Source organism: Marmota monax, unplaced genomic scaffold, assembly GCF_021218885.2.
Source record: "Marmota monax isolate L192 unplaced genomic scaffold, Marmota_monax_Labrador192_F-V1.1 WCK01_AAM20220418_F8-fsc00125, whole genome shotgun sequence".
Classification (NCBI taxonomy): domain Eukaryota; kingdom Metazoa; phylum Chordata; class Mammalia; order Rodentia; family Sciuridae; genus Marmota; species Marmota monax.
In genome coordinates, this window is record NW_026695235.1 from 2662618 (window position 1) to 2683831 (window position 21214).

Genomic DNA, 21214 nt, shown 5'->3' on the forward strand with positions numbered 1-21214 from the left:
CAATTCGACAATGTTGCCATCACCTCCCATTTCCATTCTCCCTTCCGTATGCCTGGCTTGTTGAATGTGTAACAATTTCATGCATTTGGATTATTTTCTTTACTTTCTTAATCTTTACTATCCAGTTTGCTTCCCTTTTGTGCTTAACCATTTTATTTACATCAAACTGCCGGTTTTGCTTTGTTACTATTGAAGTAGCCCTCAACTGCTACATTCAAAAGTCATTGTATTTTCAGAGAGGTTTGTTTTGGGCAAACCACCTCCTAAGGGGCAGAAAGACTGACAAAATGACAGTCAGGTCACTATGAACACTCTAAAGATGAATAAAGGGTGTGAGGGTAACTGGGGTGGGACAGGGAATGGCAGACAACCTGACTGAGTTAGGGAGGAAATCCATGGCAACCCATAGAGAAAGAACTTTCCAAGTAGAAGCTATAGCAAGTACAAAAGCCCTGAGATGGGAACATAATCACAGTGGTCAAGGAACACAAAAAGGCCAGAGTGTCTGTGTATTATACATTTTTCCATTGCTATAAGAAAATATTTGAAGCTGGGCAACTTATAAAGAAAAGAGGTTTATTTAGCTTACACATTAGAGGCTGAAATCTGAACAGCATGGCACAGGCTCTTGCAAGGTCGTCCTGACTTCATCCCATCATGGCAGACGGCATGGTAGTGGGAATGTAGGTAAGAGAGCACTCATGTGGTGAGACACGAAGTCAGACCACAAGCAGAGGCCACTTTTGCTCTTTTGTAACAACCTTCTCAAGATAAACTGCTGTAGTTTGGCTCTGGAATATTCCCCCAAAGCCCTTGTTTTAAAGGCTACGTTCCCAGACCACGGTGCTATTGGGAGGTGGTGGAAACCTTTGAGAGGTGGGGCCTAGTGGTAGATTTTAGGTCTGGATGCGGGGGGGGGGGGGTTCCCTTGAAGAAGATCATGGGACCCTGATGTCCTTCTCTTTCCCTCTTTGCTTCCTGGCTGCCATGAAGTGAATGGGCTTCCTCTGCCAGGTGCTCCTGCCACGGGGTACTGAGCTGCCATAGGCCCAAAGCCACAGGGCCAATTGTTCATGGATGGAAACCTGCAAAACTGAGAGTCAAGAAAACTTTTCCTCTATAAGGAGGAAAGTTGATTTATCTCAGGTATTTGCTACAGTATCAGAAAGGTGAGTAACTAACTAGGGTCCCATAAGAACTACAATTCCTTTTGAGGGCACAGCCCTGAATGACCTAATCACGTACACTAGACCCTATTTGGAAACTCCATTGCCTCCCACATCATCACACTAAAGACCAACCTTCCAACCCATGAAACTCTGGAGGACACAATTTAACCACATCCAAACCGTAGCCGGGGAATGGAGGGAGAAGTTGGTTGGAGAGTCAGCCAGAGGATCGTTTTCTTGTTGGACAAGATGAGATATGGATTTCCAGTTCCCAAACTAGGCACGGGAAGTATCCAGAAAGCTGGAAGAAACTTACCGTTTGCCTCGAAATTTTTGTATGTTGAAGGAAATGAGCAATTCTTGACCAGGCAAACTACTAGTTCAAGTTCAATATAGTTACTTTCTGTTCAATAATGTCACAGCTTCAGAAAGCTGAGTTTTCAGTGTTTACTTGACAAAAACAAGGATTAAGCAAAAGTCAACATGGAACAGGAAATGAAGGTAGCTGTACCCAAACAGATTTCAAGGTTAGAAAAACAGCGACGTGCCCAACAAGCGCACACACCCCATCAGCAAATAATTGTGGTTACTTAAGAATGAAATAAAAATCTTTTTTCTTTCAACTTATTTGTACTGTAATTTTTTCAAACTACTGCTTAATTAATAGAACAAAATTATTTATTGTTTGGATCTTGCCAGTTAGGAAATGTAAAAGTCAAACTCGTCATTGTTGAGTGAGTGTTTGTCTAGATGCACCGTGAAAAACTATCAAGACACTGAGGGCACCAGGAACTGAGACGGTTTGGCAGCCTCTGCTTTGTTTTCTTAACCAGAGATCACTGTTGTTTGATTCTGAATCCCCCTTGATGGACTATGGTTAACTTTCTTTTTGAGAGCTTTCAGTTCTCCTTTGAGAATGATCGTGTACATTTTCTAATGTTTTGGACACTCACTTTCATCAGTGCCATTATTCATAATACACAAAACGTGGAAACGACCCAAATGATAATTGGGGGATGATAGATATATGAAACGTGGCACATGCATATAGTAGACTGTTTTTCAGATTATGCATGTAATAGATTATTTTTCATCCTTAAAGAGGAAGGAAACTCAGACATGTGCAAAACATGAATAAACTTTGAAGACATGATGTTAGTTGAAATAAGTGAGTCACAAAATGACAAGCATCACATTAGTCCACTAACATGAGGTCCTAAAGAAGTCAAATTCATAGAGACAGAAAGTAGCATGATGTTGCCAGGGACTGGGGATATGAGGACAGAGGGTTATTGTTTAATGGAGACAGAGTTTCAGTTTTGGAAGGTGAAGACAGAGGGTGGTGATTCTTGGGCAATAATGTCAGTGTGCTTCATGCTACTGAATTGTACACTTAATTTGGTTATGATTGCTAGTTTTATGTTGTGAATATTTTGCCACAAAAAAATATTATTTTTTAAAATTCATGGACCACTGTCACCGTTTCTGAGACAGAAGTGAAGATTCCCACCTATAGAGGGCGCCATTGGCGGTGCCTCACAGCATTCCCTGGTTCTGTCCAGGACTTGTTTAAAGCTCAGACTTCTCCTCAGCCACCTGCCTGAGTCATAGTCCTGGGCCTCCCACCCTCTCCTTCACCTCTGGCCAAGGCCTTTCACCGCTGCTCACCAAGGGGAAACCAATTGGCATGTAGGGTAGATGACTACCCTTCTCTTTTCTTCCTTTTGGAGACATGTCACCAGAGAGGCTAATTCGGTATATATTCATGCATACATTCATACATACCTGAGTGTTATGAATAATATCATAAATATTATTATATATTGCTATATTTACATAATCTAATAATATTTATAATATTAGAAAGGAAAGAAATTCTTAGGAAGGAAGGAAACTCCGACACATGCTATAATATGGGTGAATCCTGAGGACGTTATGCTAAGGGAAATGAGCCAGTCATTTATTTATTCCACTGACATGAGATCCTTAGAGCTGTCAAATGTAGAGACAGAGGATAAAATGGTGATTGAGGGGAAGGGAGGGTGGAACTGTTCATGGGTACAGAATTTCAGTTTTGCAAGATGAAGACAGTTCTATGGACACATGGTGGTGATGGTTGCTGGGCAGTGTGAATCTACTTAATACCACTCGACTGTACACTAAAAATGTTTAAGATGCCCTCCAATTCCACCCATTTTCTTGCAAAGACAGGATTTTGTTCTTCTTTATGGCTGAATAATATCCATTGTGTATATTACAACACATTTTCTTTATCCATTTATTTTTTGTGGCACCTAGGCTAATTCCGTATATTAGTCAATATTGTGAAGAGTGTTACAATAAACATGTCTATTGTGTTGAGAAAAATAATACAGGCACAGAAAGACTAAATCAAATGTTTTCTCTCATGTGTAGAAACTAACACAAATAAAATAAAATAAACACAAGGTAGAAGAGAGATTAATAGAGACTGGGAAGGGGACAGAGGTAGAGGGAGAAGGGGGAACAGACATGTATGTGTGTATGGAACAGTGAATCCCATTAATCTGCATAATTTATATGTGTTGATAATTATAATAAACATGGTTAAATGGCAAATTATATAAATTATATTTATATATATTATATATTTGCTACCACAATAAAAAATTATTTTTAAAAAGAAAGGTTAAATATCTATTTTATACATAAACAATTTTTTCAGGCCTTCGAAGAGAAGACCTCAGAACTGAAGTTAGATTCATCAGGCTTCTCAGAGGAAAGGCAGGTTCCCCAAACTCTTACATGTCACAGAGGGCTAGGGGACAGGGACGCTGTTGGGCAGAAGACAGGGCAAGACTTGAGACAGGCTTGAGGTGACTGACAGGGTGGGCCAGAGGTGGGAACAAAAGTGGGTATTCCAAAATCAGGGTTGGGAAGAGTACAGGAAGAGGAAGACAACCCTCTCTGATGGCGAAGTCCGTTCCACTGTGCCACCAGAGACTGGGCTGCTATCACTCAGGGGAAACAGTTGGCAGCTGTTTCCATCGTTACCGAAGAGGGCAAAGTGTCATTTGAAGCAAAGACATTCCTAAGGGTTCAAGTTAAAACCAAATATCATTTTCTGCTCAATGAACAATAATGCACCAAGTCCATAAAATGAATGCCAATGTAAAGTATAGATGACTGTGTTTTTCATCTGGCTACCCACATGTGACGCTTCCACGCTCAGTCGCTGTTAACTTTGACCGACACCACAGCTGTAACACCAGGGCCAGTCTTGGCAGAGCTGGGACTTGGCAGAGCCTTTGTGCACTGACCACAGAACCTGCACCTTTCGCCACTGCCCTACGCTGTGTGGGCTTGCAGGGAGGCCTGGCTGCTAGAACCCACGCTGCTGCTTTCCAACAAGCTAGGCAGCTTCCTTCCACCGCCACTCTTTCCTTTCTGACATCAGAGGAGGTAGGAAGAGAGTGGTTTTGTCAGCTTTTTCACTGCTGTGACCAAAAAACCCGACAAGAACAATTTTAGAGAAGGAAAAGTTTATCTGGGACTCATGGGTCTCAGTCCATAGACAGGTGGCTCCATATGTCTAGGCCCAAAGTGAGGGAGAACATCATGATGGAAGAGTGTGATGGAGGAAGGTGGCTCAGGACATGGCCGCCAGGAAGCAGAGAGACTGCTCCACTCAACAAAGACAAAATATAAACCCCAAAGGCACAGCCCCAAGGACCCACCTCCTGCAGGCACGCCCTTCCTGCCTACATTCCCCACCCAGTTAATCATCAGTGAATCAACACACTGATTAGGTTAAGGCTCTCATAACCCAATCATTTCACCTCTAAACTTTCTTGCATTGTCTAACTTAAGAGCTTTTGGGGAAGACCTCGTATCTAAACCATAAAAAGTGCCCAGTCCCTAGATGAAAGGAAGGGGGAGAAGGGAGTAGGGGGTCTCTGGATATGAAAGATCCCTTGTTTTCATGTGGGGCTCAAGCTGGCTAGCTCCCTGCAGCATTCACTGAAGAGTGGCAAGCCACTGGCAGGATCCTCAGGGCTTCCTTGGGACACAGACCGTACTCTTCAGCCTTGGCCAGGAAATGGGGGAGAGGTGTCCACTCCCTCCAGGATGCAGTCTGTGCTCTCCTCCAGAAAGTGAGTTTTCCAGTGAATTCCCACACTGAAAAATCTCCATGAATCAGAATTCAATCATTGACCATGAGCCAGGAACCCCAAAAGTTTGCGGGTGGCATGTTCTTATTTCACAGAAAGAAAATAGGACTCACATGTAATCACATGGACAGCGTATACACAAATTAATGAAAAATGTATATTTTAGAAAACATTAGCCAAGCGTGGTGATATATACCTGTAGTCCTAGTGAGGACTAATGACCCAAAAGATCTGTTTCTTTGAGGCGGATAAATGGTGGCTTAAGGCAGGAGGATTACAAGTTTGAGGCCAGCCTCAGCAATGTAGTAAGACTCTGTATCAAAACAAATAAATAAATAAATAAAAAGGGCTAGGGATGTAGCTCAGTGGTTAAGTAACCCTGGGTTAAATCCTCAGTACAAGAAACAAAAAAGAGAGACACTATTGGACTAGATGCCTTTGGCCTTGCCTGGGCTAACAGTGCAGACATCAGTTGACAGCTGTGAACATATTCTTAAAGGCCTTCTTTAACTGCTTTTGGTTCAAGCCTTCCCCACACATCTTTTCTAGTGTATCTCAGCCTCTACAGAAACAGCAGGAAAGTTCTCTGCTATTGATGGGCTCTGTGTGCCAATTCCATAAACAAACCCCCATTTGTTGCTTTCTAAAAATAAGTTCTTTTAAGATCTGGACAACATTTAGCCTCCTGCTTCTGAGCCGAAAGGTCTGTTTCTTTGAGGTGGATAAATGGTAGCTTACGTCTTCTCAGAAAGGCTATAGCTCATCTTTGGTGGAAGCTAAAAGTCTCACCTTGATGGTTCAGGTGAAAGGATAAGAGATAAAGTTTGAGTGCCAGGTATATAATTTCCAAAATAGGCTGGGATATATGCAGAAGAAAACAACCAGGACCTCAAGGAAGAAGGAAAATAGGAACATAACTTAGAAAAATGGGACAGATTACCTTTAAAAGAAGAGAGAGAGAGCTGGGCGTGTAATCCCACCTCCCCCAGCTGGGGAGGCTGAGGCAGAAGGATCGCGAGTTCAGAATTCAGCCACAGCAAAAGTGAGGTGCTAAGCAACTCAGTGAGACCCTGTCTCTAAATAAAATACAAAAAATAGGGCTAGGGAAGTGGCTCAGTGGTTGAGTGCCCTTGAGTTCATTCCCCGGTACCCCCCCCCAAAAAAAAAAAAGAGAGAGATGAAATAAGACATCTAATTTACAACGTCCTGTAAGGATTCCTCTCATACACAGAATGCATTTTGCAAATACAGAGGCACATCTTAAAATCATATTAAGAGGAGACAAGAGTGCCTAATGGAACATAAAAAGGAACACCTACTTCCCCCACAGAGAATTGTGGTACTGAGGATTGAACCAAGGGCCTCATCCATGCTAGTCAGGTGCTCTACCACTGATCTATATCCCCAGTCCTTATTTTAGCATCCATCCCCTAATTGCTGTGTCCTTACAGAACAAGAGGGCTTCAAATTCTGGCTTGGATGGTCCAACTGAGCATGGGTTCTCAGTTTTCTCATCTGAGAAATGGAGATACTGGTAACAGCAGGGCTGACTTCATGTGACCTGGGCAATCACTCAGGATCCTATGCTCAAATAGCCCAGGCTTGGTTTAATGCTCTGCTATTGCTATCTTGGAATTCTGAACAATTTTTTTTTAAAGGCGGCCCTTCATTTTCATATTGTAATGAACCAGTAAATCATGTTGCTAACTGGTTAGCATCATCTCAAACGGTTGGTGGGAGTATTAATTTTGGGGAACAGTTTGTTATTTGGATCACCTTTCACCAGACAGAATTCACCCTAATTCCAGTGTCCATAATCGAGCTGAATAATCAAATGGCTACAATTGCTTTTTATGTATCAAATTCCCACATAGAAGAAAGAGCTTAGGGGAAAATTGCCTTGGTAGGAAAGATTAGTCCTCCTCATGGCTCAAATTGATTTTGCAAGGTTTCCCCTCCTTGGAAGCTCACAGTCCTTCCCTGCCTTCCTTTCCTATGAATTTTTATAGAGCCCCAAATTTGAGGTATTTGATTCTATAATATTTAGAAGGAGGGGAATAGGGCAGGGAAGGGAGTTGCCATTTGATTGGGGAAATCAAGGTACTTGGAAATGTGGGAGGCAAAGAGGAAGATGACTGTAGTTAATTTTGTTTTCTTGAAAGATTAAAACATCCTTGGGCTGGGGTTGTAGCTCAGTGGCAGAGCGCTGGCCTCGCTCACGGGAGGCATGGGTTCAATCCTCAGCACCACATAAATATGAATAAATAAAATAAAGGTATCGTGTCCATCTACAACTAAAAAAAGAGAATTTAAAAAAATTCTTAAAGGAGAGCAGATTAGAAGTAAACTCTTTCAATTGAACAGCCAACGATTGAAGGGCAATGCAGAGGGAAGCCGGGGCGCTGTCCTCACTCTCCTCTCCCTTCCTTATGTCCCACACCCTCCTGGTTACACTGTGCTGTCCACCCTCCTCCTAGACTTCTTCCAAGTTGGCCCCTTCTCCCTCTCTGTATGGGCCTGCAGCATACCAGCCTAGAGCACAGCCATGCTCTCCTGACCACACTCCTTCCTGACCATCTCTTCAAACCCACCTTAGTGATCTTGTTTGACTTTTTTTCTTTTTAGCAGTTTGAGATGTTTTTCACAAGTCATACAACTCATCCATTCAAAATCCAATGAGTTTGGGCAAATTACATTGTTTTTTTTATATAAATTTATATAACATAAAATGTACCATTTTAACCATTTTAATTATATAATTCAGTGGCTGTAATTAACATCCCAGATATGCAACCATCACCACTACTTCCCGAATTTTGAAGATCAAACAGGAACTCAGTACTCCTTAAACAATAACTCTCCACTCCTTCCCTCCAGCTCCTGGTAATCTCTAGTGTACATACTATCTCCATGAATTTGCCTGTTGTAAATGTTTCATATAAGTGGACACGTGCATTATCTGTCCTTTTGTGCCTGGCTTATTTCTTAGGATAACATCTTCAAGGTGTCAGATTGTCATTCCTTATATGGGTGAATAATATTCTGCATTTTGTTGATCCACTCATCCATTGATGGACACTTGGGTTGCTTCCACCATTTGACTACTGTGAATATGCTGCAATGAATGTTACCCAAGCAACTGTTGGGTCTCTGTGGGGCATATGTTCCCTGGAGTCCCTGTTGACTCCTCTAGTCACATTACACTCAGCAACCACAATACTCTTATATGTATGTATGTATGTATGTATGTATTTATTTATTTATTTTGGTGTTGTGGATTGAACTCATGCTAGGCAAATGCTGTACCACTGAGCTAAACCTCCAGCCATAAGCATGGTAATCGCTTACAGAGCACATCCAGTCACATCACTTCTCTGCTTATAACCTACTGCCAGCTTCACATAAAAATGTCCATTAAGCAATACCTTCAGATAAAGATGGAAGTGCTTGCTGAGGCCTCCAAGGTCCTCAGCTCCAGCCTGTTGGACTCTCCAGGTCACCCTGCCCTTTCCTCTGTCCCAACCACCCTAGACATCTCTTCATCCTTCTATGGAGCCACATTCTTTTTGGATTTCAACAGACTAGTGCCCTTTTCTAAAATGTTCACCCTCCCCTAATGCCTAGCTTGTGCCAACTCCTGCCATCTTTCTCATCCATCTTGCCTTGGAATTGCCCCTGGCATGTGCCCTCCCCTCTCTGCTCGTTTCTTCTTCTTTCTCTCTTTTGCTCCAGTGGTCCCTGGTCTTTCACCAATCTCCATTTGCTGGGCAGTAACTGTCCAATGTGTTTCTTCCATGTTGTAACACAGCTAATATTGACTGAACACTTACTGTTTCAGGCTCTGTTTTATGCACATCACCTGTGTCCACTTATTAAATCCTCACAACTAACCTGAGGACTTTACAGATAAGGACGCCTGGTATGCAGTCACAGTAACAATGCCCACCCTGGCATCTGGAAGCTACTGTAGAACCAGAGAACAGTGCAGCCAGCCCCTGCCCCCCAGGGAATGTGGTTGTCTCACCCTGCCAGTATGTCCAGTCCCTAGCATAGAACCTGGCACACACTGTACCCAATTCATATACATGGATAGATTAGAAAATCCAAGAGGGACCGGAGCCCTGGGCAAACTTCACTGAGCAACTTCTGCGTCTTGAGCATTCTTATCTACACTCCCAGGCCCAGCGACTCCAACTCAGAAGTGCACATTAATACCTATGGCCCAGGATTATTGAGAAGGCTGAGTTTTTACTTTAATGTAGATTTAAAAAATCTTTGTGCCTAGTAGACTGGATCCGGCTCGACAAATCCTGATGCTTAGCATTGCCATCAGGGAAAAAGGGAATGAGAAATCCCAATTCCGCTGGCTTAGCCCCTGTGGGACCACTGTGTGAAACTCAGTGTCATTTGCCCCTCTGCAATCTCTGTGGCCCACCTCAGAAGGGGCACCACCGAAAGTTTTCTCTTTCGTGCCCCCCTGCAGCGGTCTGAGGGACTGGCGGCTCTGGAGCCCACGGGGGCAGTGCTCCTGGCCCCGCCTCTGGGCCTCATTATCTACGTTTCCGCGTCAGGCGCGCCGGGAACTTGGCAGGGCCTGCGGGCGGTGATCAGGAACATTTTGTGCCTAGCGCTCGCCGGCCTGGCTTTTCTCCCTTTGACCTGCGCCACCGAGCGGGGATCGCTGGCGCGGACCGTAGGGCTGGGGTCTTTCAACCCCCGAAGCTGCCCGTGAGCGCAGCTTCGGAACTCCCACGCACTTGTCCTGGGTACCTCCGAGCTCTTCGCCTCCGGGCTGGGCTTCCAAACCAGAGTCACACCGCACGTAATCAAGATGTTCGTAAAGATGCTGTGGCCCATTTTAAAACAAAGCCCAATTATTAGCGCTCAGCAGCTCTTTATTCCGGCCCAATGTAAGATGTCCAATTGCTGCTGAGAATCAGCAAGCAAAAGAAAACATAGTGGAAGGGAAAAGAAATCGGTTCTGGGGCCCTTTGACTTCTTTTGAGACCCCCCAATTGGTTCTTGTCCTGTCTGCCAGACCTTAGGCAAATTCTGGGGCTCGGTCTTCTATTATGTGAAATGGGAATTATGAGTGCTTGGTGACTACACAAGGAGCGCAGCGGGTCGCTGGGATAGCAGTGCTGTTATCCTGTGCCTCCAGGACCCCACCTTCCCTTGATCCTCGGCTGGGAAGCGCCCGGGCTGCAAACACCGAAATGCCTCTAAAGTGCGTCACGGGCACCGGTCGCGCTGCTCGGCTGACCAGGGTGAAGCTGGCACTCCGCCAGCGCGGGCTGGGCCAGGAGTGCCGGGCAGTCTCCCTGTTTGTGACCCAAGCGTGGAAGGCGCTCAAGTGGCGCAGATTGGGGAGCGCTGTTGGGGGCGCTCTCCCCTGCCTGCTACGCAGCAGCCACGGGCCTCCGCAGCTTCCGCCGGGTGAAGGCTACGCTTTCTCTAGGCCCCCCACCCTCCCTGCTTCCTTACCAGCGGCGGCAGCGGAGATTTCCTCCCGGGGAAACTACGTGGATCCTTCCCGGGGCTCCTCGCCCCGCCCCAGTTCTCCGCCCCCTCCCCTTTGCTGGGGATCCCGGGCTGGGCTGCTTCTGGGAGAAGGCTCCGACAGCCAGGAGGCGGCGGGGGGCAGCGAGCTACAGGCCACCGACGCACCCAGCCATGTGACGCCGCCCTCCTTTCTGCGATCCCCCCGGCACTCTGGGCCCCTGCGGGCGCCCCACTGCGCAGCGCACCATGCGCCTGCCAGGACGCACGCGCCCACCGCCAGCGCCCCAGCCCGCGCAGCATCCCGCCCTCCGCAGGCAGGTAGAGCCTCCCGGGCAGCTCCTGCGCCTCTTCTACTGCACGGTCCTGGTCTGTTCCAAAGAGATCGCAGCACTCACAGACTTCTCCGGTAAGAGCGCCCTCCTTCGCCATGCGTCCCGGGCGCCAGGTTGCGCCCCAGGTGAGCCCTCCGCTGGGAGCAGCTGCCCGAGGGGCCACGATCTGGTTGGGTTAAAGTTGAGGAGTGCTCTTAGTCAGTTTTCTTGGCTTATAGATGGTTGCGTGTGGCAGTGGCGGCAGGGTAGCCCCCCACTCCAAGGAAGGATGTGTAATGTGTTTGGAGTTTCTTGCCCTCCCGTCAACTTCGTCAATTTTCCCACACCAGCGACCCAGCCCTGACAGTCGCACATTCACTGGAGGCTCTCTAGGCTGAACCCTGTGCCGCGCCCAGCTCTAGAAGATACACGTGTTGTGGTGGAAGGAGTTGTACTTTCTTTGCCACCCACATAGTTAAGTTGCTCCCCAAGCAGACTCCCAGGTGCCCACGTAAGGAGATTAGCGCAGGAGACCCTAGACCTGAAGTCCTTGCCGGCAGGCAGCGAGCGAGCCTGCGGGCAACAGAGGTCTGGTGGAGATTCCATGAGAGATGGGGAGAAGCTCACAGAACAGGGAGGACACTCGGGGGCATGATTTCACTTCCAATAGGTGCCCAACGTTCCCGGTCTCCCTGGTTTCCTTCACACACATACAAATGTTCCGACTTCCTCCTACTTAGTAAACTACAAGGCTTTTCTTTTTGGGAATTCCGACCCAACCTCCTGCAAAGGATGTTAGTTCCAAGGTGGCAGGTGTGGCCGCAAAGTCAGTGAAGTTTCGAGGTTGGTGATGGCTATAGAAACATGTGCTTCTATTAGCGCGGCACTTGTTTAAGATAACAAGAGCCCTTGTTACAGTTATGGCCCTGGGTCTCCAACTGGCAAGGCTGGAGGCCTGCAAACAGCCCCCACTCCCTCCGCCTATCCCGGGAAGCAGCTCCGAGCCCCACACTCCCCCTTCTCAGGGATCTTCTGCCAAGTCCAGGCTTTGCACAGACCCTGTCTGGAGCCCCCTGGTGCAGGGTCTTTTGCAATATAATCATGGTAAATGGAGTCATTCCTCCGTGCTGTTTGTGCAGTAGACTAGTACATGGCAAAGAACACTGGCAAAGCAAAAGTTGAGTTGGGTTTCTGGTTTACTTACAGAGAATGCCATTGTTAGCTGAAAGCCCTTGGGTCAGAGGTTCTTTGCTTTGAATATTTAATATCAAGGCAGTGTTCCTGCCTGGCAAAGGAAGCCAAGATATGCCTATTTGGCAAGCAAACTATGGCCCTTAAAATCAAGCCCCAGAGAATCAAAACTCTGTGGTAAATGTGCTGGGGAAATGCATCGGGTTTTTCAAGTGCTATCGACTTTTTCTTTATTTCTTTCTCCTCCTTCTTCCTCTTTCTTTATAATAGAACTTTCTTGGCTGCTACAAAAGCTTTGCATTTGCTGATTTAAGCTATAGAACTCCCTAGCAGTTCTAAGTTCAGTACATCTAGCTCTGAGTATTGTAAGACAAGAATGAAAAGCTGACAAGCCCTTTTTTTGGTGACATCATTGCAACTGAACAAATATTGCTTTAGGCAAATTGTACTGTAACCATTAGATTGTTTTCACAGATTATATACACTTAGAGTTTGTTTCTTTAGGGAAGTAGTTGCAATACTTGTTACAGTCTATAGGTTACTGCGCCCTACCCCCCCCCCAGCTTAGAATTGTCTGTGTAGCAATAATTACACACTTGAATTTGACATATCAAACAGGGAGACTACATCCTGAGGGAAATGGATGCCCTGATGCAGATTCCTGTAAGTAATAAGAATAACAAAAGCCTTTTCCTTCTGTTCTCCATGTGGACCCAAATTCTAGAGCTTTAAACTCCCTGCAACCAGCAGTAGGTGGTGGTGTTGCCAGGTCCATCCACAACCCGGCCCCATATTTCAGTGTTACTTCCTGGGGACCTGAAGGCTAGGGAGAAAGTGTAAGTCAGCCTTTGGGGAAGAAGAGGAAGAAGAAGAGAACAAACCACAGACACATTCAAGTTTAAACCCCAATTCTATACAGTATGGGATCAAGAAAACATTAGAAAAGTTTCAGGAAGAAAGATGAAGTTTTGCAAAGTCAGCTGATTTTACTTGAAACTTTAGGAACCCTACCCCAAGCCGTGTGTTAGAGGGCATGGAGGGAAACTCCTGAGCTCCAAAAATGAGTCTTCGTGTCCACTTGAATGTGTTGGTTGAAGCAGTAGGTCCTGATCATATGATTCCCCGTGATCTCAAAGCCTGCTTTCCTGGGGACAGACAGTCCTGTTCCCCTTTTTATGAACTTGGCGGAGTATATAGAAATGAAACAGAGGCTCCACAGAGACAGGGGACCCTCCCCCGCAGAGCTTTACAACAATAGCAGAGGACCAGAGAGCATGTTTGACTATACAGATGCTGGCTTGTTTTCTAAATAAGGGAAACATCAAAAACTGGTGCAAGATGCAGGGAGACTCCTTTGCAGGAGGGTGGTTTATACATATGAAAGAAAGTGCCAAAATGTCAGGGGTCCCAGCCACAGTCTGTACACTATAGGGCCTCCCAGGAGGTCTGCTTTGCAGTTTGGGAAAGTTACTTAAGCCTTTCTCTTCTCTGCAACTCTTCCTTGAGCCTTTGCCTGAGGCTGTCAGCTGGTGTCATTTTCCTGGGTCATTGATTTTTTTGCCCTGGGGATTCCAGCATCAGATCTCTTAATAACACAGAGGCTGCATCTTGGCCCCCTCCTCCCCCTCCATGCTCGTGACTTGTGCTAATCACCTCCAAGCCTGCTGGGACACAGGCTCCCAAGCATTCCCTTCCCTCTCTTCCCTGAGGATTTTGAGATGCTGCCAGTGGCCACTAGAAGACTATCATCACTGCCTTAAAAAATGTGTCCTAGAGAAGGCAAGCATGGTGCATGCAAAATTAGTGCCTCTGATCCTTAAGCCCATCTTCAAATGTGCCTGGCTTCCATCCATTTTCCTCTTTGGGATGGGGTTCCATTCTATTGACTGCATTCTCCAATTGAGGATTTGGCCTGAGATAGCCAAATTGGTCATTGATTTTTGAGGGGTTGCTTTGAAGAAAGCAAAGGGAAGTATAAAAGATCAAGGACAGGAACTGGAGTGTGGGGGTGAGAGCTGAGAGGAAGGTGGGGTATCCTTGCGACCCCATCAATGAAAACCTTTGCCTTAAAGAGTGGGGCTTCAATGTATCTTTTGGACTTGGTTTGCAGTAGCACTTCAGTACTTGTTGACTTTTTGTTGTTGCTGGTTTTATTCTGTTGTTTCTCTGATGAGGACACACTTAAGTCTTCTCTTTCCACCCATTTCTTCCCTTTCTTCCTGGTTTTGCCCTGCTTTTAGCATGTAGTGGAAAGTGTGAGAAGCAGGAGGGAGAGGGGATGAGAGACAAAGATAGTGGGGGCAGTCTGCAAGGTCTTCCTTGTCCTCAAATGTCCTTTGGCTTCAAAGAAAGGTCATTGTATAGTGGACGTGGTTCACGTGGCCACTGTTCTGCTCTCTGCCATCAGTAACCCAAGTAAGCAATAAGTGGCACTTAATACCAGGTCATATCAGTCTGCGTGGGCTGCCGTAACAAAGTGCCACAGACTGGGTGGCTTAAACCGCAGAGATTTATTTTGCTATGGTTCTGGATAGTAGAAGTCCTAGATCAAGATCTTGGCAGGGTTGGTTCCTTCTGGGGCCTTTCTCCTTGACTTGAAGAAGGCTGTCTTCTCACTGTGACCTCACAGGCTCTTCCCTCTCTGTGTGTCTATTTTCTAATCCCCCCTACAAGGACAACAGTCATATTGGATCAGAGCCCACATTAATGACTTCATTTTAACTCAACCACCTATTTAAAGGCCATAGCTCCAAATACAGTCACGTTCTAAGGTACTGGAAGTTTGGACCTCACGGTGTGAGTTTTAGTGGATGTAATCAGCCTATGACATAGCTCATTGGCAGCCCAATAAATAAACCTGACTGGCAGCTCCTTATTTCATTGGCCAGGAATTTCATAATATTGAAATATGGCAACTGAATACACTTTGGAAGCACGCAGAATGACTTGAGGAGACTAAAAAATATTTGTTCAGCTGGACCCCAGGACTTCTGATTTCATTGACCCAGGAAGAGCCAGGTATTATCTCTTTTCTAAAGCAGAGTTGGGAACAACTGCCCTGGTGTCACAGAGGAGGGCTGCCTCCTGCTCATGCATCAGTTCATCCAGGGGCACATAGGTGTGGCTGGCCGGGTGTCCCCTTCAGACTCCAGCCCAGGGCTCACCCTCAGAGAGACCAGGACTGTGCATTTCCAGCTCCTCCCAGTCAACACCTCTCATTCCATTCCCACGGTCACACACACATGTGCACACACCCCTCCACGTTTTATTATGCCTCCGTCACATCATCCAGTATTTCAGGAGTTATCTTCATTTAAAACATTTTATGCAATGAAAAGTCAACTCGTAACCAAAGTAAAACAAACTGAGTGTCCGAAGGAGGTGTCTAGCTGTCACAGAAGAAGAGAGATGAAGAGCAAGTGTCTGAAATTGCTTGTCTGTTTCCATGGAAAGTCACCATATGTGAATAATGTTCTGCCAGCTCTTTCTGCAGCAGGGAAGTGTCTCGGCTTGCGAGCGGTCCTGTAATTGATGGCTTTGGTCGCCCAGGTGCTTTATTTGATAGGACAGCCCAGCAGCACTTTCAGGGGTGAAGCAGAAAGGGAAGGAGTAACAATTAATTGAGCTCAGTGTTATTTGATTTCATCCTCTGAGCAACCCCAGTAAATGTATTAATCTCATTTACAGATGAGAAGTAGCCTCAGAGACCGTAATTAAGTTGCCTGGGACCACCCGGCTAGTAAGCAGGGCTGAGGCAGCCTCCAACACTAAACCGAGGCCAAGCTGGGACTTGGTCCTTGAGAGTGTCAAGGCAGCAAGATCAGGAAGAAAAAAAAAAGTGACCGCGATTTGCCTAATCTTTCTAGGTAGTTCATGGAGTGGACTCTGCCATTTCAGGTGCCTTCTGAGGAGACTAACCTTTTCCTACCCTTTCTTTAGCATCTTCCCATTGTCATTCCAAAGTGGGTGTAGTTGCAGGCTATATATACACTAGAATGTAGGAGAAAAGTGTTAGAATTTCTGAACTTGTCTGTAGTTGTCCCTTAGTATCTGCCGGGGAGAGTTACAGGACCCCCATAGATATGAAAGCCCTTGGATGCCTAAGTGCCATATGTAAAATGGCATATGATCTGCATATGACTTACATATATCTTACTGTCTACTTTAAATCATCTCCCAATTGCTTATAATACCCAATGCAACATAAATGCTATGTAAATCATTGTTTAGGGGATAAGGGTAAAAAAATATCCGCACATGTTCACAACAGACCCAATTAATTTTTTTTTTTAAATCTGCATGTGCTTACATCCATGGAGATAGAACTTGTGGGTACAGAAGGCCAACTGTATTTGTTGTTCTATCTTGGGGGGGGAAGTTTTGCTTATTGACATGTAAATTGACAGTTGAATAGTATGTGTACACACACACACACACACACACACACGCACATACACGTTGATCTCAGAGCTGTGTTCTCAAACAGTTTTACTGATGGGGTTCAGGACTATGAAAATGTGGAGGTCACTTGTCTTCTCCTGTCAGCTTAGTGCCTTAGGCAGTCTTGAAAAGGCACTAGTTTGGGATAAAACAAAAGAGATAAATTGAGAGAACAACTGTCTCTGTCTCAACCCCCAAATACCACCGGCCTCCTTTCCCAAGCTCCATGGCTGCCAGTCAAAGTTTGAGGCAGTATTTGAACCCAGTACTGATCCAGTTTCGAAGGTACATGTACTCACCATCCGAGCTGAGGAAAGGATCAGGAAGGTAGGGCAAGGGCACACTGAAATTTTATAGTTCTCTGCCACTCCTTTAATGAGCCGATGTGTCCGTGTCTTTCTGTGAGAAAATACCTTCTCTTAAAGAAGAGAAACCCCCAAATCACCAAAATTTCAGTACTAGAAGGAGAATCTCAGGTTGGAAGGGTGTCCGAACAAGTGACTAATCTGAGCTTCCCACCCTTCCAGAAGGCAGGAACCATGTTCTACCACCCCTTCCCTGGCCCCTATATGAATACCATCTCCAGTTAGAACTGTCCCAGCACAGTGGGAGACACTGGTGAGTTAACAATAGTTTGGTTTATCTGGCACATACATCACCACATACCAAACACTGTTCTAGAAACTTCACATTCATTAACTACTTAAATCCTCACAACTGTCACAGAAAATCGCAGTGACAAGGTGAAGTGAAGTTAAGTGACTTTTAGGGAGTTTTTCTAATAGCAAGGGAAGAAAATTAAATAGACATATTACAAGTAGTTCAAAGCAATGCCACTTCCGTAATGTTCATCACTTAAACAACCAGAGCCAGCTCTTATTCCACGGCCTGTCGAAGGAAACACCATCTAGCCCCAAAGACCTAAGTAGAGTAAGGGCTGCATTTATTCTGAGATTATTTTTCTAAGAGGATACCTGGAACTGCTAAATAAGATATAACAAATATCTTTTAAATGCATAAGTGAATGATTAAGTAGAAGAAGTGCTCAGGGAACAAAAATGAAGGAAGGGCAGGAAGGCCAGAGAGGTCTGCAGAGCTGACTCTAGGGGTGCACTGGGGTTGTTTGATGGTTTTGACAACCAGTATTCAACAGGTGCACAAGGACAGGAGACAGGTATTAGACTAGTGTAACAGGAGGAATTGGAGAAGAGATCTCTTTAGAAAGTTGTGACCTTGTAGGACTAAAAGGTGGATGAGAAGCAAATTAGTCCTTGCAAAGGAAAGTGACAAAGTGACAACAAGGAACCCGGTCTCGGTTTGGGCTCAGGAATGGTGAAAGAAGATAATCTCCTTTGAGAATGTGTAACCAGAGACCTGCTTTTTTGAGACTCTGGGTTTTGAATTCATTACCTTTATTGGGAAACACAAGCTGAAACTGATAAAAGATATCCCTGGTACTTGGCAAAAATGAACACACAGCTCTACCCTGCATGGAAACATCAACACAGGCTCCTCAAGATGCCTGTAGATATAATCCTGCTGATTATGAACACACAACTCAACATTACATTACATAAGCAATATTCATCATCAGCAGCAACAGAGTCCTTGAGAAAAAAGAAAGAAAATTCCTCCAATGAAAAAGAAACAAAAGACTATCAAGAAGGGACAAGCATATTTAAATAAAAAAAACAACAAATATATCTACTAACATGAAAAAATATATTGATCAAAATTAAAAGCTTGATAGATAAGTTAAAGAGCAGATTAGACATGGCTGAAGAGAGAAACAATGAGCTGGAAAATAAAGCTAGAGAAATTATTTGGGGTAAAACAAAAGAGATAAAGACATGGAAAATATGAAAGAAAATTTATAAGATGTGGAGGACAGAATGAAAGTTCAATATACATTGATAAATGTCTCAAAGAGAACTGGGGACAAGTAACACTCAAGGCCATAGTATCCTAACATAGGTTTTCAAGAAAGATTCAAATTTGAGTATTCCAAGCAAAACAAATAAAATGAATTATTTATAAATGTATCATATCAAAACTAAAATACTAAAAACAAAGTCACCATTTTAAAAACAACCAGAGGAAAAAAAATGTTATCTGTAAAGTGTCTCCAACAACACCGAGAACTGAAATAGTATTTTCTAGGTTTTAAGAAAAAATCCCTCTGCTGTCAGCTCAGGATTACATATGCAGCTAAACTAATTTCCAAGAGTGCATGTGAAATAATAAAAACAAATTTATCACTAATAAATCTTTACTGAAAGAACTGCTAAAGGATATACTTCATGAAGAAAGACACTAAGTCTAGAAGGAATGTATGAGACAGAAAAGAAATTGTGAGCAAAGAAGTGGTACAACTTCTAACACACTTGGCCTCATGCTTTGCTTTGTCTTCCTACTTAAAAGAGTAATATCTCTACCTTGAGAGAGAGATGGTCTCTCAAATATTTTGTTCTCTGCCCCAGTTAAAATCACAAGACACTTTCTTGACCCACTGGGGGTACCCAAGCCTCCCTTCCAGTGGGGGTCTTAGTTCCAGGATGACTACCCAATGGTAGTTCCATAGGAAAGAATAGGAAACATGAAAGTGTCTCAGGTACCAGATGCTGTGCTATGTATGATACAGGGCTACCCCAAAGAGTCTTTCCCGTCCTGAGGGAGCCTGCTTTTAAATGGGTTCATGGACACACAAATAATCTCAAAGAAGTCTGAAGTACAACAATAGATTTGGCAGGTCACATTCTCTGATAAAAATAGTAATCAAATGCTGAGTTTGAAACCGTGGGTTTCTTAGTGTGTCCACACACCTGCCAGACAACTCTGTCTATGCATAGATTTACCTTTCCATGTGGTCATTTCTGACTTACATTCCGTCCAACCTGCACCCCCAGCTCATTGAAGCCCCTGAAGTAGAATTTCCCTTGCCCTAACAAATAAGAGGTTGAAATGATGCTAGGGCTAGTTTCAACCCTGAGAGCCAGGTTTTCCACATACAGAAATCAGGCAACATTAAAATTCAAAACTCAGGCCATTGAGTCTGAAACATATGTTTGCGAACAGTCTGATTTCATGTCTGCCTTCTATGTCCTGTGAATACAAATGGCCTCATTTGGAGTTGAGGAGCAGAAAGGAAGAAATCTAAGAATGATCTCCAAAACAAATCTTTAATTCGGATGAGTATAATAGAGTGTAATCCCATTTCAAGTCTGTCAGCATTCCTTTGATGATTACAAATGAGTCCCTTTTCCCTGGCAATGTGGGGGAATAATCTGGATAAAATAACCCTTTTTGTCTGCATGGGACCATGCAATGCTTACTTGTGACAGCTTTCAGAGTAGTGTTTCAGAGTCTGAGAAGCGCACACTATGCTACCAAGTCATCTCTTTTCTTTCTCTTGACTTAGAAGAATTTTCACTCTTTTCATGTTTGGTGGCTTCCGAAATTCTCAGACTTGGAAATCATAAATCATTGTGCTGTCTTGAGGAATGAAAGAGATTCAGGCCGCCGAACCCTTTTCCCTCTGTCTGTTGTACTTGCACGGGAGACAGGTGGAAATGAGAGTGGGTGATCTTATCTGGAAAACCAATTTGTACCGCTTTTGAGGGATTTGCTTCAAGGAATGTGTACAAGTTTACAGTCTGTTTCCATGAAAAGAATGTCCCCCGAACCCAAGTTCAGGCTTATGTGTCTCTTTCTTGTCTATTTGGTGTGAAATTAAGGGACAATCATTTTTAAATGCCTTTTTCAGTTTTTTTGAGACTTGAATAACTAAATGCTGCTTCCAAAATGAACAATGAGAGATGCTTTGTGGGCGGTTAGATGGATGCAAAGACTCAGTCCCATCCACAGCCTTGGAATGAGAAGGGATCTCCAAGACCCTACTGCTGCAGGTCCTGCTGTGCAGAATTACAGATCTTATGGTTTTGCCTTCTCTGCCTTATCTAACCCTAAAGCCCAAGTTCAAAGGTCTCTCTCTTCTTCTTTTTTTTTTAAGTTAAATTTTTTATTTGTTCTTTATAGATATACATAATAGTAGAGTGTATTTTGACATATTATACTCTCTTCTGATTTCCCTCTTTTTCCTTTGAAATCGGAGGCCCCAGGATTATTTTAAAGTAGCCTTATGCCTCTTGGAAGCCATGAACCTTGGGCTTCTTTCTGGCTGCTCAAGACAGATCATTTGGTCTGTTAACCTTCACTCAAATGCCACATTGTCATAGAGTCAACAACCACCTGAATGAAATTTTACCCAAAGAAAATTTAGCTTTTCTGAATGTTTTGTCAAAACCAATGATTCTCAACCCAGGACGAATTTGTCCTTCTGGGATATTTGGCAATATTTGGAGACAACTTTTTCTGTCATAACTTTGGGGAGTGGGGTGCTATTGGAATCTAGTGGGTGACACCCAGCAATGCTGTTGAACATCTTATAAAG

At 44.4% G+C, this 21214-nt stretch overlaps 1 protein-coding gene across 5 annotated transcripts in view; it reads left to right on the forward strand.

Annotated features, from left to right (window-relative positions):
- The first annotated feature begins 11055 nt into the window (after positions 1-11055).
- The window catches only part of Eva1c (eva-1 homolog C), a 78369-nt gene continuing 68210 nt past the window's right edge, over positions 11056-21214 (forward strand). For 3 of the 5 annotated variants that reach the window (XM_046439104.2, XM_046439105.2, XM_046439107.2), the window contains exon 1: positions 11056-11228. In XM_046439104.2, coding sequence (XP_046295060.1) covers positions 11069-11228 — 160 coding nt within the window. In that variant the 5' untranslated portion in view covers positions 11056-11068. The remainder of the gene's footprint in view (positions 11229-21214) is intronic. The other 2 variants (XM_046439106.1, XM_058577238.1) reach the window with 1 other exon arrangement.